The sequence below is a fragment of the Paramormyrops kingsleyae genome, chromosome 1 (genome assembly GCF_048594095.1).
Source record: "Paramormyrops kingsleyae isolate MSU_618 chromosome 1, PKINGS_0.4, whole genome shotgun sequence".
NCBI lineage: Eukaryota > Metazoa > Chordata > Actinopteri > Osteoglossiformes > Mormyridae > Paramormyrops > Paramormyrops kingsleyae.
Window position 1 is genome coordinate 16,379,342 of NC_132797.1, and position 15,072 is coordinate 16,394,413.

At 46.4% G+C, this 15,072-nt stretch overlaps 1 protein-coding gene across 4 annotated transcripts; it reads right to left on the reverse strand.

The window, feature by feature from the left end:
- Nucleotides 1-334: 334 nt before the first annotated feature.
- slc15a5 (solute carrier family 15 member 5) lies at nucleotides 335-13,921 on the reverse strand. 4 transcript variants are annotated; one of them, XM_072710531.1, is made up of 10 exons: nucleotides 13,555-13,624; nucleotides 11,051-11,140; nucleotides 8,464-8,686; nucleotides 7,931-8,100; nucleotides 7,446-7,666; nucleotides 6,470-6,659; nucleotides 4,341-4,529; nucleotides 2,371-2,502; nucleotides 1,752-1,860; nucleotides 335-640 (listed from the first exon to the last, which is right to left on the reverse strand). In XM_072710531.1, exons 2-10 carry the CDS (start codon nucleotides 11,055-11,057, stop codon nucleotides 502-504), a joined length of 1,380 nt encoding a protein of 459 aa, XP_072566632.1. In that variant the 5' UTR covers nucleotides 11,058-11,140; nucleotides 13,555-13,624; the 3' UTR covers nucleotides 335-501. The 4 variants fall into 4 exon arrangements, with proteins under 4 accessions (XP_072566632.1, XP_072566641.1, XP_072566624.1 ...); XM_072710540.1 differs by lacking the exons at nucleotides 11,051-11,140; nucleotides 13,555-13,624 and adding exons at nucleotides 8,888-9,032; nucleotides 9,747-9,818; XM_072710523.1 differs by lacking the exon at nucleotides 11,051-11,140 and having other exon boundaries at nucleotides 13,555-13,921.
- Between the last annotated feature and the right edge of the window lie 1,151 nt (nucleotides 13,922-15,072).

A 15,072-nucleotide genomic window follows, 5' to 3' on the forward strand; every position in this document is an offset into this window, starting at 1 on the left:
GTTCAGTTAAAGTCGGAATGAAATTCACAGGCCTGACACGTACACATGTATATAAAGATCTTGTCTCCTCTCAAATTTCTGTTTAAAAATTTTAACTATATCCAAGGTTGGGGTGGGGGGGCTCTTCCCCTTCTCCTCGCTTTATCTTCTCTTGCATGTTCTGTGTAAAAATCTAGGTTACTAGGTACAGCCTGCGCCGGAACTTTCCAAAGTTACTCAACTGGAAAATTAATTTGTCAGAATGTTTCTGGCAGACTTTTTAAGATGTATCTGTCTTGGGTCTGTTCAGGAGCACGGCAGACAAGCCAGAAGAATAAAATCCTGCAGAGAATAGTTGGATTTAAATACCTTTTATTCACAAGAAGTAAAACAATGCATATACAGGACATGAGGTATAAAAGCTATTTACAGAAATGTATGATATTTACACATATAAGCTTAACTGTACAAAGTAAATATGTATAGGTGTATGGTGTCGAGACACCACTCGCGACGGCTGCATCACAAGGTCGTCTCCATGGTGTAAGACCACTCCACGGTGTCATAGAAACGCAAGCAGCTCTTGTGTAACTGCAGCTTCTCGTCCAGGTGGCTGCTGCTGCTGATGTCCTGGTCCAGCTGCCTGCTGAGGTCCTGGTACCTACAGGAAGGGAACCAGGGGTGAGGCGTGACATGGACATTAGGACAGGATGCTGGTCCAACTTAACCTCATGCATCTACATACTTAAAATACATGAAGGAATTATTATCAAAGTCTAACATTTTATCACAAGAAATATATTTTGAATAAATTTTGCAACAATAATGCAATACCATACCCAAATTGTACCTGAATTATTTCAGTGTACATGTACAATGTCATATGTTGAATTGAGTTATTTGCCTGTATACACTTGGTGGCCAGTTTATAAGGGCCCCCCCTCTCTCGTCCCCAGAATCAGAGATGCCTTTCTGCACACCGCTGTCGTACTGAGCTGTTAGTTTTGCATTTGCTCTTCTTGTTAGCTTTAACGAGCCTGGCCATTCTCCCCGAACGTCACTAATAAGGTGCTTTCGCCCACAGAACCTCACGGCACTGACTGGATGAGCTTTGTTCGTCTCACCGTTCCTGTAAACTCTATGCGCTGTAGCACTTGAAGGATGCTGACCAATTCACTCAAAATCGCTTACATCACGCATCTCAGCCACTTAGGTAACCTGCTAACCTTGTCTATTTGCCCTACGTATGCGCTTGCAGCAATGTGATTGGCTGTATTGGAGGAGCAGGCAGTTTGCTTTAACGAGCAGATGGACCTAATAAACTGGCCACTGAGGGTACACGAGCTCTTAAAAGCTCTTAATTGGGTATGAAGCTGTGAGGCTGAGAGAGGACGATCACCAGGCCGAGAGCTGAAGCGAGTGCAAGCAAGATAGTAACCAGAAATAACACTGACTGCACCTTTAGAAAATATCGGGGTCTCCTCACACCCCCACATGCCGTGAGGCAGACCCTGCTCTGTGCACAGCACCCCAGTGCTAAGGCTGCCCTCCATCCCCTCCCCACCACCCCCGCTCCCCCGAAAGCAACATAATCATTATGCAAATTGAGCCATGTAACCTTTCTAAATGGAAAAAGTTGCAGAGAAGCAATGATTTGTACGGAGGGAAATGTCAGGAGTGACTGAGCAGTTTGGGGGGGGAGCTTGAGGGTCCAGCATGGGTATGTATTGGCTTAAGGGGACCCTGGTCCTGCTCTCTGAGGCTGGACATACCTGTGGGAGATCCTCCAGAAGACCAGTGTGTTTACAGTCATCAGGGCAGCCAGAAGGAAGAAGAACCACTCCAGGTTGCCGTCGCTCAGGTCATTTGGGTAGAAGTTACCTCCAAGAATGACAGAAGATTTTATTACCTTGGGCACATGTCAAACACCATCAGAGTGAAACATGAGGGAGGTGGATGTACCCCTGATAGTCATGTGTACGGTGACCTCTGACCTTTCACAATGACGACTCATGTGAAGGCACATGCTCGAGCACTGTAACCTGGGAGATACGTCACTCTTCGTGTAAGCCATATCACATGTACCCATAATCCCCAGCCCGGCCCGCATTGAGCTGGCAGCGTAACATTGTGCGGCAGGGGTGGGAGTTTGGGGGGGGGGGGGCACATACAACGGTGCTGGTGCTCCTTCCCCCAGCCAGTGGGCATGGCCTTCATCCATTTTGGATGACCCACACGCCGAGAAAAGCCCACAGCTGATTTTTATCCAGGCAGGAAGGAACAGCCTTTGAACTGGCTGTAGTTGTCCTTGGGCTGTCCGTGTTGGGGGGGCGTGGGAGGTGGGGGCTTGGGGAGGGGGGGTGGGGTGGGCAGGGATGCAGCCAGACCTACCCCCAGAGAGCAGGTAGAGCAGCTGGATAATGAGCGCCCCCAGGAAGCAACCACCCCCGTAGGAGAGCGCCAGCAAGTGCAGGGAGATCCCGCGTAGGCTGCCGGGGGGCAGGCAGAAGGAGACGAGCGAGCCTGCCGGGGGGGGGGGGGGGGGAGATGAGGGGTCAGTGTGCATTCTCCACATTCTCTCTTCCATCGGCTGTCTGCCCCCAGGCTTACGCAAGGGGCAAACTTGTTGGTTTTTGCATTGTCCAATAACCCCAGGCCAAAGAGCTTAGGGCAGGGGCCTTTTACATAGTGGCAGTTAGGCCATCCACGTGCGTGTGTGAGTGAGTGTGCGTGAGTGTGGGTGCACATGTGTTTGTGCATGTGAGTGTGTATCTGTGTGTGTGTGTGCACGTGAGAGTGTGTTTATGTGCAGGTGAGTGTGCACGTGAGTGTGTGTGTGTGCGTGAGTGTGTGTGTGTGTGCAGGATTAATGCTACAGGAGAAATACATCCTCAGACGTTCTCATTGCTCTTTTACTTGCTCTGGCACAGAATGGTTTTGTAATTAGGCCTGCAAACCTCTTTGAATTCTTTTGGGCTTAAAAAGTGGGCACTTTACCCTTTTATTTATACATTAAAAATGATTTCAGCCATTTAAAAATCCCATGGACCTAAGACAGAGCTAATGAAGGAACCACCAAAAGAGATTTGATTTACAAATTATTAGTGTAGTAGTATATGGCAGGCTGGGGGGGGGGGGGAGGTAGGGGGGGTTAAAGGCTCACAGATTCCTGCCAAAGCGAGTTTCTAAGAATGTCCTCATAAGTGCTTCTGAGAAATGCGGGCCAGGCCATTACAGCGTCACGAAAGGCCGATTAAATATAGAATGATAATTATAACCATTAATAGCGCTCTTTGATAGGGACCTATAAAAAATAGATAAGAAGAGCGTATTGTGAGTGAGCCGGTGCTGGGACACAGATCGGACCCCTCCAGGGAGAAAGTGATAGGTTCATTTGCCATATGTGATCGACAAGAAACGCTGTCGCAATATAATCAATGTTCTGATGGAGTAATTCAGCAAAGTCAATCACCCTGACGGTCATAGTCTATAATATAAATCAAGTCAAATCACTCATACTGGTGTGAGAGTAGAAGGAGGCTTTGGCCTGACACTGACCTCCATACAGTACTTTCATGTGAACTAAACCTTTTTAAAGTTATATTAGAAATGAACATGGTGACTATGTGAGAGGCATCTAGCTGCAGGAGGAGCCTCAGAGGGCGTGGTCTACGTCAGCACCCAGACCACTCTCGAGCCCCAAAACATCGTTTCGTAAGACGCCATTTTATGGAATGCTGGATGGGTCAAAACAGATATAAAAAACAGGGTATAAAACGTATATTGCATTTTTTCGCACTAACAAGCTGAAAATTTTGCTCCTGTTAACACATACAAAATGTGCACGTTAGCATGTCAGTTTTGAGCTTGTTAACGTGAAAAAAGCAAACGTGTTTTACCGCTTTTGATACAGGAAGTCCTGTAGTCCTTAGTGACACTTATTTACAAGTCAGTTAGTTTAGAAAAGGGTGATCATACTGACTCTGTGAAATAGTAAATAAAAGGAGGACTCTGCAGATGGACGGAATTGTTTAATATCAGACCTCTTTATGTCGCCCCCAACCACTCACACACATACTTTACAGCTAAGACATGTTGTCTGTAGTTAGGAGAGCTATCTGACACACACACATTATTAAGACAGACCTCGGACATGTTAGAAGAATGACTGGCACAGTAGCGAAAGGTAAACAACGGATCCCGTCGTAACGTCTTTACATCTTTGGGAATGATGTTGTGGGGCTTGAGAGTGAAACACGCGCTCTCTGCCCCCCCTGCAGTCACCTGCTCGTGGAATATGTAGTCGTTTATGCATTAGTGTAATTGTGGTATGTGGTGTGGACAGTAGGGGGCGCTCTTACAGGCAGGTGTGACCAGAGCCTCGGCGACCCCCAGCAAGATGTACTGGGGTGCCAGCTGGAAGCAGGCCATGGAGGAGACGTGCAGCACCTTGCCCAAGAGCGCCTGCTCCACCAGGGGATGGCCCTTCCTGCAGAGCTCTGAGAGACCTGCCACCAGCACCGACGCAGCAGCACATGCGTGTCCGGCCACTGCGGGGGGGAAAGAGAGGCGGGGCCTAAGGGTCACATGACCATTCCCATCATCATCGGCAACAAAACAGCAGAATACAGCAATGCATCCAGCCCCAACAAGCAAACACATGAGCTGGGGTGCAGAAATAAGGGAGGGGCCCAGTTGCCCCCTCCATAAAGAAAACCTTTATATATGTAACAGAAGCTTTTATCCAAAGTGATGTATAATGGGGTCAGCCAGTACCTAAGTAAGGGTTAAGGACCTTGCTCATGTGTCCAATGGTAACATCACTCTGAGGACCCTAGGATTTGAACCAACAACTTTCCGATCATAAGCACAGTATCCTAATGCACTGAGCCACACGCCTCCTATAATTTTCATTGCACCCCCATGGCTGTTCTTTCATTCCCCCAAGGGACACTTTCAAAACCCTTTGTACATCCATGTAGCGGATGCAGAAACAACATCATGCACAGTTAAAAAAATAACCCAGAAAAACATCTGCACAGTATAGGTGTCAGAAACTAACCCAGACCCTGAGCACACCCAAAATCCAAGTTTTGCAAGAAAGAAAATGTTCCCCTGGACACAGCCACTGGTTAGAGGAAAAAACATTTTCAGCAGAATTAATTAAATGAAATAAGTTACATGTCCTGACACTGGTATCTTCCTGGAATCCCAATCTCATTAATTTCCTGGGGCTCTGAATCAGAATAACGAGGCGACTATGACCACAGTGTCACCTGTTCTCATGAATGGCAGCAATTTGTCTGGCTGTGTTGTTGACGAGACTCAGGGATAAAAACAGTAAAGGCATCTCTGGAACTCCGCGACCACCGGGTCGCCTGACCCCCGTCTCCGTGAGTAAACAGCTCCTGTACCAGGGGCCTAACAGTGCCTGGGGCGCCATCATGCTCCTGCGAGATCTGTAATGCCGGGAAAGGGAACGCGGAGGGCAGCTCCACGACGACGAGACGGCTTCCCGGGTTTGTAACAACCTAAAAGGACCAAGGATGTCTCTGAGGCAGCCTGCAGCGGAGGAATTTGATTAATATCCTACAGCGTGTTGAGTCACTCTTTGGGGTGAGCTGGGTGAGGGAAAACTTTTCACACCTACGCAGCTGTGTTGGTCATCATCTGTGAACCTTAAGGCACTTAAAACATTCATGCTTTACGGTTGTTATTAGTTAGTCAACACCTCAGTGGTGAGATCGCACAAAAATCAGAGACCGGAAACCGCTGTGCTTTTGGGTGTGTAAAATTCTTCTTCACCATTCCTCTAAGCCCCTAGACACACACTGCCATCCTGATCTTTTCTTGACATTACCCGGAGGGGCTATATGCGTGTATGCAAATGTCCAAATCGGTTCTACTGGACATTAAAGTGATTTTACCCTGCTAGCTCCCTAGCACAAAATCCGGGTAATTAACAATTGACCCCCATATGTGAATGGAGCAGAAAATTGTCCAAATGGTCGGCAAGCAAGTGAGCGTGTTGATATTGCTTCTGTCATGCGACTGGCGTGAAAACAGAAGAATACAAACATCAGAGGGTGAAAAAGAAGGATCATTTACAAAAGACGATCCCAACGAACGTGGCTAACGGGAGAAATGGAGAGAACGGGAAATTCTGCCAGTAACTTCTGTCACACCTTTGATGTGCTGCAAACAAAACAGCAGATTTTGCACATCAGCTCAGACCACCGGGACGCTCTACCCAAGCATCACCCCTCACCTAAACCGACCGGAGTATTTCTAGCAAGTGTGAACGCAGGTGTGAAAAGGCCCTGGCAGGTGTGGAGCGTGAAAACGATTCTAGATTCTTCCCTATTTCTATACGATGTTGTGCTGTGCTACTCTATGCTATGCTATACTATGCTACGACATACTGTACAGTAATATGCTATTCCACAAATTGCTAATTTCACCATCAGTCCCCAGGACACCCGAGTTTCACCTATGAGTGTGGTGGTGGCCGGGGGGGGCCTCCCGCGCAGCGACAGGGAGCAGGCGGCGACGCACTCCAGCAGGGGTGTCAGCACCAACACGGGCACCATGCCCGCAACGTTCAGGGCTGCAATGGGCAGCAGGTTGCCCTTCAGGTTCAGGTTGGAGTTCATGGTCTGGATGTAGTAACTAGAGGGGATCTGAGGAAGAGGGACTCTGGTGAGACCTTCCTATAGGGGGGACTACTTAGCACAGCCTAACGGCTAGCCAAACGAGCTAATGAATCACGAGCCGTAAGCAGTCACTTTTTCTAAGAGCTCCCCCTACAGGATGATGGAGCATCAGGTAAATACCAATAAATAAACCAATAATCATCCGGGGAGAGAAAGCTTCTTAAGTTACAGACCGTGTCACACTCCTTAAATTCAGGTTCTTCAATAACCCAAGAAACGTACAGCCTGCCTCTTTACCTTTACAGCTGCAGGTTTAAACGTCAAATTAAAATGATTGCACAGTATAGTTTTACAGCTGCATCAGTATGTGCCATAAAAGCCCAGCTCCTCATGTCACTACGCCAATGAGATGCATATAAAACAGGCTTCTGAGGGCTGTGCAGTTTAGCAGGGGGGCTGATTAGCGGCCAGGCGCCCTCAGCGTTCTATTGGGCAGCGCTCACTGCGTCCCCCCCCCTGCCTGGGATGCTGCTGTTAAAACAGGCCATGTGGTGTTGATGAAGGCTGGTGTGCGAGAGCCTAATATGGTGCCTCACACTGACCTTTACAAACATTTCTGTAAAGTTTCAGGTTCGGGGGGGGGGGCAGGGGGGTGGGGGTGCCTTAAAAATCACTTATCACTGACTGCTTGTAAGGGCCTGTCCACTAGCATGATCCATGTCTAGATAGTGAATCGAGAAAAACAAGAATGTGCGGTAGCGGGGGGGGGTTCACCCTGGGAGAGTGACTTTGCGTTTTTTTGCCAGCACTTGCCTGGGTGACACAGGCGCGGTACAGCAGCTGCAGGCCGAACAGCGGGAAAAGCCGCACCAGGACCTTGACGCTCTCCACGTGTGCCTCGCTGTAGCGCCCTCCGTTGTTCTCCTTGGCGCGGTCCAGGCAGTCTGCCACATCGCCGCCCAGGTGCCGGTAGCGCAGGCAGCACATCTTCAGCGAGTTGAGGAGCACGCCCATCATGGTCAGCAGGGAGCCACCTGTCCGCCGGAAGATACGGTAAGATTATAGCATCAGCAGGCCTAAGTGGAACAGTCCAGCTAACACCTCCACCTGTCAGTGGTACAGTCCACAGAATCGGCTAACATCACCACACCTCAGTTAACAGTCCTCACAATCACCTAATACCTCCAAGTATCAAGGATGCAAACTATCTATAAATATTGTATATATAATTATAAATATATTAAGCTGAAATGTAAACATGCACTTTATGCTAACCGCATTCAGGAATCCTAGAATACCATTTTTGGGGCAGAAGGTGAGGTTGTTGCGCGCCATGTGAATGGCGATGAGGGCCAGCAGGATGGAGGTGAACGGGATGAGGAAGCCCAGGTTCTTCGCGATGGACTGCTGGATGTAAGCGATCCCCAGAAACACCACGGTCGAGTTCAGGTTCACCCACCAGTAGAACCTGAGAGGAATGAGAAGAAAGCATCTTTCCAACCTGGACGCCATTAACCTGCTGCTATGTCAAGCAGGAAAAAAATGCCAGTCACATGTTTATATATTAATATGAGAAGCAGCAGCATGCTAAGAAAGTGGACAAAGTGGGCTTTAATGCTGTCCCACAAGCATGGTACTTAACCTAAACTACCATGGTAAAATATGTATTGTTTCAATATATATGAAATACATAAATATATTACCATACGCAAGTACACACTTCATGTGTTTTATCCTATGGACCTGCTTATAAACACATGAAGTGTTTATTGGCCTTTTCATCACATTCTTGTTAAATCAACACCCCTCAGATCCTCCAGGGGGTGCTAACCAGTTGAAGAAGGATCGTAGCTGGTGTTGGTCACGGCCTTGCAGGTTGTAGGCGCCCAGCGGGCAGAGGATGGCACGGATGCCCCCCAGGCCCAGGGCGGCGGCCAGCAGCCCTGTGTAGAAGAGGATGAGCTGGTGCCGGCGACCCAGAGCGTGCGTGACATGGTGGGTGTCCACGTAGAAATCCTCGAAGGGAAAGGCCACCACGGGCAGCATGGCAGTGCCTGTAAGGGGGGGGGGGGACACGGAGCCTTCAGCTGAAAAAGTGCTGGGCTTGGATCCTTCAACCCATTCGGGTGAACCAGAACCTCACATGACCACAAATTAAAACAGATCTCTGCATAGTGATGTGTTCTGGCATGGGGTCGATTGTAGGATTTCTTGAACCTGGGGCGGGGTGGGCACATTCATTCAGTGGAGCCAACCTTATTATTAGCCGATGATATGTTTTGAATTGCTGAGTGACAGGGAGACACTCTGGGGCCCGATGCCTCACACTTGGAGCCGTGGGCGAGACTCGCACGCTGATCCCAGAGCTGTGAGGCAGCCGTTCCAACAAATGTGCCGCCCCTACAACATAAACTTCTGCTTTTAGAAAACAATAAAATAGTGTGTGCTGATGTGGTATTTATAGATAAATAACTGAAAATGCTACACTGTACACGGAAGATAGCCAGAAACAAGTACAACTTCCCAAATATTGCATTCCTTGATAAACTTTAACTACTAATAGGGGCTTTACAAATTCACAGGCAGGTGATAATAATACGCAACTCCGATAAAAAAGAAAAATAAAGAGCACATTAAATGCCGACAGCAAGCGGATCCTAGACAATCTGTTAGAATTCGGGGAATATCGTGGCCCCCAAGTCGAAAGGGGGATGCATTATTTAAAAAAAAGAAAAAAAAGAACGGCAAGCACAAAACGGCGCCTTTCGCGAAGAGAAGCGAGCAGGATCCGTGAGTGGAGGATCACAGACGAGGACGAGCCGTGAAAAGAACATGAAACGGAGCGAGAAAAACCCACTTCGGGATGAACGAAGAAAGCGTCAACCGAAAACGATTAAACAAATTCTATGTGGTAAATACATTGGGGGGGAAATAATGAAAGCTTTCATCAATCAGGAATCTGGCAGATTGTCACAGGCTCTTTGAAGTCTGCTGATACTGCCACTGAGGAGCCCAAACGAGTAAATAAAACATTACTCTTTACTCCAGCTTTTCTGGTTAACAGGGCATCCCCGCTGATCAAAAGAACATTAGCTTTGATTAATCAATCAATACCCCGGTGGCCAAATCCTGTCCACTGATCTTTCCGGCAGCGTAGACACGGTATGGAGGTCAGTTTCTCAGCACGTGAAACGCTTGCGGGATTTAAAGTAAACGGTGTAAATGTCACCGTTTCGTTACCATACTGCGAGGACTGGCTCAGGCAGGGACGGCAGGCAGAGTCACAGGATGCTGGGATGCTGATGCAGAACCAGAGATGTGGGATAAACTTTTGTCCATTCTGGGGTTTGCCGTGTCAAGTTGGGCTTGTTGGACGACTGAACTATTAAAAGAGCGGGCATTTTCATTGGGGGAGGAATTAAATGACACTAGAACAAACATGTTGTGTTAACAGGGTTTCCCGGAATAGGAGCGGATACAGATCAGAGAAAATCTCATCACTTTATAGCATACTCCATTTGTGATGGACAGGTGCAATACATTAATATGGATACTGGTAGATACCTGCCCCCCTCCCCGCCCCTTTGTCCCACAAAGACTGTACTTGTATAGTTTCATTAAGCATGCAATAGCTTCAATTTCATTAAACTTGTTGCTTATTAATGTTTATACGTTGTTTTTATTTGTGCATGTGGCACTATACCAGCCTAAAGGGTAAATGTGGTTAGTCAAATCACCGCGGTACTGAACCAGGATTTTAATTATAAAGCCAGAGGCCGGAACAACGAGCGAATACCAAAGACTGCAGATACGCTACGGTCCACTACTAGGCGTTGAAAATGAGCTTAAACTGTGGCTCTTACGAAGACAAGACCATCTGACATTGCTGGAAGAAACCTCACTCGGAACGCCACGGGCGTCACAGAAAACTGCAGGACACCGAGGACCCAAATGCACTGCAGGAACTCGGTACCACTCTGCAGATTGAATGAACGAGGACTCAGTGCAGGCATCTCTGCAACCTGCCCTACGAAGTGCACTAAGGAGGGTGAACAGAAGTGCACTAGATTTTACAGGGCTGGAGGACTGTCCTGTTTCGGGATGCAGAGGCTGAGCATAAACACACTGGTTTGGTTAGAAATGACACGGAAGCCTACCACTTATGCTTGTCACACTAAAAAAAGTACAGAAAGTTCCCTTTGCTCCGTTTTTAGTCGCAGAAAATGCCACAACTGAGCCAGACATATGTATTAGATAGGTCTGGCATGATTCTTGTACTCCGTTTTCACCTCCTTTTAGCCCCGTAGTCCTACTGTACCAGTATTCTGACAGTTTTAAAAAGTCACCTGAATAAAGGGGGTACAGAATCCCTACAATGTAAAGCGGCAGGTTTTGTCACCCCGGATGAGGGCGCCTACCGAGCATGTAAATGACGCGCTCTGCGCACACTGGCACCTCTCAGCGCTTTAATGTCATCTCCAGTTATCCTCCATGTGGTCGCATTCATCCTGCAAATGCAAATCAACGTTATCTCACATGACGGGGAAAGTAAACTTTGCAAGTGGAGCTCGGCGGGTTCCCAGTGGAGGAAGCGGCAGCAAAAAGCGTGCTCTAATTCTGTCATTGTCTCACACGCACATTTCAAAGTTTGACTTAAGCAATTCTTCAGTCGCCTTTGTTCAATGACACTAACCATTACGGGTTTCCGGATTCGTTCCTCTGCGTTTTTAAAGAAATAAAGAAAGGAGAGAAAAACACAGCTATTCCTAAAAGGAAACTTTGGCGTTAGTTATGCTAAGTACCGTTACACCCTTACAGTGATTGCATTTGTAGTTTTCTGTCTTTCCTTGAAATCCGCTGGTGTGCTTTACCTTTGGCATTTCGTGGAGTAACGGTATCTCTAGACTAATTTAATTCGCTTTTAATATTAAAATAAATAGATAAATAAAATACTAAGGCGAGCAGTGAGGCTTCATAAGCTAAATGATCAAAGCAAACTGTCTCATTGCCACTGGGGCATGTGCTGATTTCGGCGTTTTGTCTTTGGGGTTCCACTCATGTCTTACTAATATAGATTTGGCGGAATATGAAAGAAATCGCACGATGCATGCACTGGATACAGGCAAGGAACGGGAACCCCCCCAAAAGTCCCGTATCTGTATCACTTATGGTTAATTTTATTGGCTCCGCAATATTAATTAGACTATAGTCATTAGGCTACTAGATTACTGTCTAGATTACAAGAAACTGAAGTATCCATTTCTTTGTCCCTCGTTTACTGAATATCGCATTTCAAGACATAGTGTAGAGAAAGTTTCGGCAGTTTCTACTCCCCGCTTCCGAACCAGAAACATTTAAAAATCCTGCAGATAAAAACTCCGCCAGAACTTCTTAATTACAGCGGCGCCTCTGACTGACAAGCTCCATTATACTGGAAATTATCCTGGTAATTATCTTCCTGAAAGGAGATTTATATTCCTATATTAAATGATCTCGGCGTATGCTATTCTTCAGCACGGGAGCGGTTTGTCAAAAAATAAAAAGAAATAAATAACACTGTAATCGGATGAAGGCTTGATCTATGGAGAAAGTCCTGAGTCCGTCTCCCCTAAGAGCCGACTCTCGTTGTAATGCAGGTTAGTGAGTGCAGTCCGAGCCGGTCCCATCGAGACACTTAAACAGCTGCGCTCTCTAATTATCCCTATTTTGTGTGATGTTTCTCGGTCGCGTCAATACTTTCCAGACAAGATTTATGATGCTGACAGCCTCCGGTGACCCAGCGGCTGTGCTTGTAACGGTGGGGTATCATTCAGAAAGTGAGCCATTTTTATACGCCCAGCACTCTGAAAGCAATTCCCCTTTCACGTATAACGTCTTTGAAAGATGGCTGAATGTCACATTTACACATATTTTGTCTTAATATGATATTCGGAATATATCGCATGCTCCAGTTTTGTCAGTTCTTATTATTTTACTCAATTGATTATTTTAACAATTCGGTATTATTTCAAAATTAAAGCAAACGTTGGCTATAAAATCACGTATTTATCGTCATTTTAATGAACGTTATCGGTAAAGTTTCACAATTAGCATATAACACAGTAACACATTTAGAAACTAAAAGGCTTGGGCTGAGTTTTTAACTGTCTGGGTCTGTCGGCTAAAGGAGCGGAGCTTGAAGACGAATTACTAAGAGCTTTGTGTGAGTAATTTTGATTTTCTTTTCTTTTTAAATCTGCCTTTTAATAAACTATGGCCCGGGCAAGTGAAAGAAGTTCACAGTCTTATCAATGTATATTTTAACTATACATTATATTCACGGACAATTTCAATCATCGTCATATTAAATAATAAAAAGACCACCGGCGCGTTTGGACTGCCTTGAGACGTTATGTTAAATTATGCCCACTATTAAATTGCCTTCATTACAATATTTTACTACGGAATATTATTTTCTCCTCTATGTTATCTCTACAAGCCTTTCCAGAAACCAAGGCAAACGTTGAGAACGAAAATGCAAACTGTTATCAATTGGCAACATTCATTGCGGGTATCTGCCTCCAGTCCGTAGCTGCTGAGAAAGCCCTACTGGTGACCTCACAATGTAAACACATTGACCTCAGCCCCCCTACATCGATGAAAAGCGAAACACAGCAAGGTTTAAGTAGCAGCTGAGACAGCCGGAGAAGAGAATTTTCTCGGCACTCGAATTAATTTTGAGTTCAAGCAGTCAGCATGCGATTGAAAGAAACACGGCCGAACGATCGCTGATTTGCCTCTAGGAGATGTACCGTGCAGGTTATGATTTCTGACACAAAAACGGCAGGCCATGCAGTAACGTAACACCATTACCAGTCTTTATTGTTTTTGTCTGGCTGGCCAATGCAAAAAGCACGTGTGCAGATGCATAGGAAGACCTTACCAAAGAAGTGCAGGAGAGCACACAGGTACAGGACTTTGTTCCTCCCAAGGCAAGTCTCGGCAAACCAGCCCAGGAAGACGGGCGTCAGGGTGCTGCCGCCCACAAATGCCAGGTTCATGGTGGCCGCCTGGTAGTTGTCGTAACCCAGCTTGACAGTGCAGAAAAGGATCATGTTGCAGACGATGCCGAAGAAGGTGAACCTCTCGCACAGCTCGGCCAGGAGGACGCACACCATCACCTGCAGCTTCTTGCGGGGCTGGGGGGGCCCTTCCCTGGCTCTCCTCCCGCCCGGGGGGCCAGACTTGGGGAGCCGCTGCAGGTCTATCTCAGTAGCCTGCAGGTCTATGAAGGCCGTGCTAGACTTCGCCATGTGACTCACACTGGAGGCTGAGGGTGAATGTGGAGGCCTGAGTTCTCCTGACCATCTAAGACCTAAGGCCAGAATTCCACACCCAACTGTGAGCGCCCCCCCCCAAAACCCCCACTATTTCATATGACAGCACGGCTGATAGAAACAAGGGCAGGTGTGTGTATGATTCAGTTTCCACACATCTCCACCTGGACTTTGTTTCAGTCGCTCTGCTCCATTATCTGACCTGTCAACTCCAAGGCTCCTTTTGAAGCTGGAACCGACTTATTATGTTTTAGAAATCCCCAGCTTGTTTGCCTGTTTGTCCTTTCATATTATTAAAAGGACCCCCCCTAATAATTCAGTGAATTTCTCACACTGGGGAGCAGGCTGAATGCTGAGTGCTTTAATCATAATTAAATCAGGTGCTCACCAGACTATTAACTAGCTGTTTTGTATAATTTACTTTTTCTTCAAAAGAGCACAACTTATCCCAATTAATGAACTGGAATTGTTTTTCACCTCATGTTCTAGTGGAGTGATTTGTGTTTTTTCCCCCCTGCATAAAACAGAGTACTTCAAGCCTTTTAGCCTTGATATAGTACTTATCCTTTTCAAATTTTGCAGGCAAAGAGAAAGGATTTTTTTCGCAAGTAGTCCAATTTGAAAAATCAAAAACAAATAGGTGAATATTCTTTCTGAAGATCTACACCTATGCCTGAAGCACTAAGGCTGTATTTATTGGTTTATTCTATGGAGGCAGCACTGATAACAACACAGCTATTCAGATTCTTCAGGTGAAGGTCCAGAACACCATGGCCATCGTCTCATCAGAACACATATAGGAGTATTAGCAAGTGTTGTTCTTGGTCGGGGGCATCGTGAAAATATTAAAGTAATTAGGCCTAGTTAAATAAAATCTTTCAACGTTACTAGTTAAGTTATGAGAGAACAGACCAAATGAAGACCAGATTAATCGAAGTCAGTGTTTTAAAAATGTTATAATCGGTCTTTAAAGTTTATTTACATTGTTGCCAAAGCAGCCCGCTTGACTCGATTATTTCAGTGGGATGTGTGGATCTGGCTTAAATATCTGGATATAAGGGTATGCACTCGAAGATCAGAACCATTATTTTTTCTCGAGAAAACTCTACCATTGGGGTACGCAT

Coding starts and splice junctions, on each gene's coding strand:
- slc15a5 (XM_072710523.1), bottom strand. CDS start 13,789: ATGGTGTGCGTCCTCCTGGCCGAGCTGTGCGAGAGGTTCACCTTCTTC. Junction 8,687..13,554: donor TGCTCTCCTGCACTTCTTTG/GTAAGGTCTTCC, acceptor CCCCCCTTACAG/GCACTGCCATGCTGCCCGTG. Junction 2,503..4,340: donor GGCTCTGGTCACACCTGCCT/GTAAGAGCGCCC, acceptor CCCCCCCGGCAG/GCTCGCTCGTCTCCTTCTGC.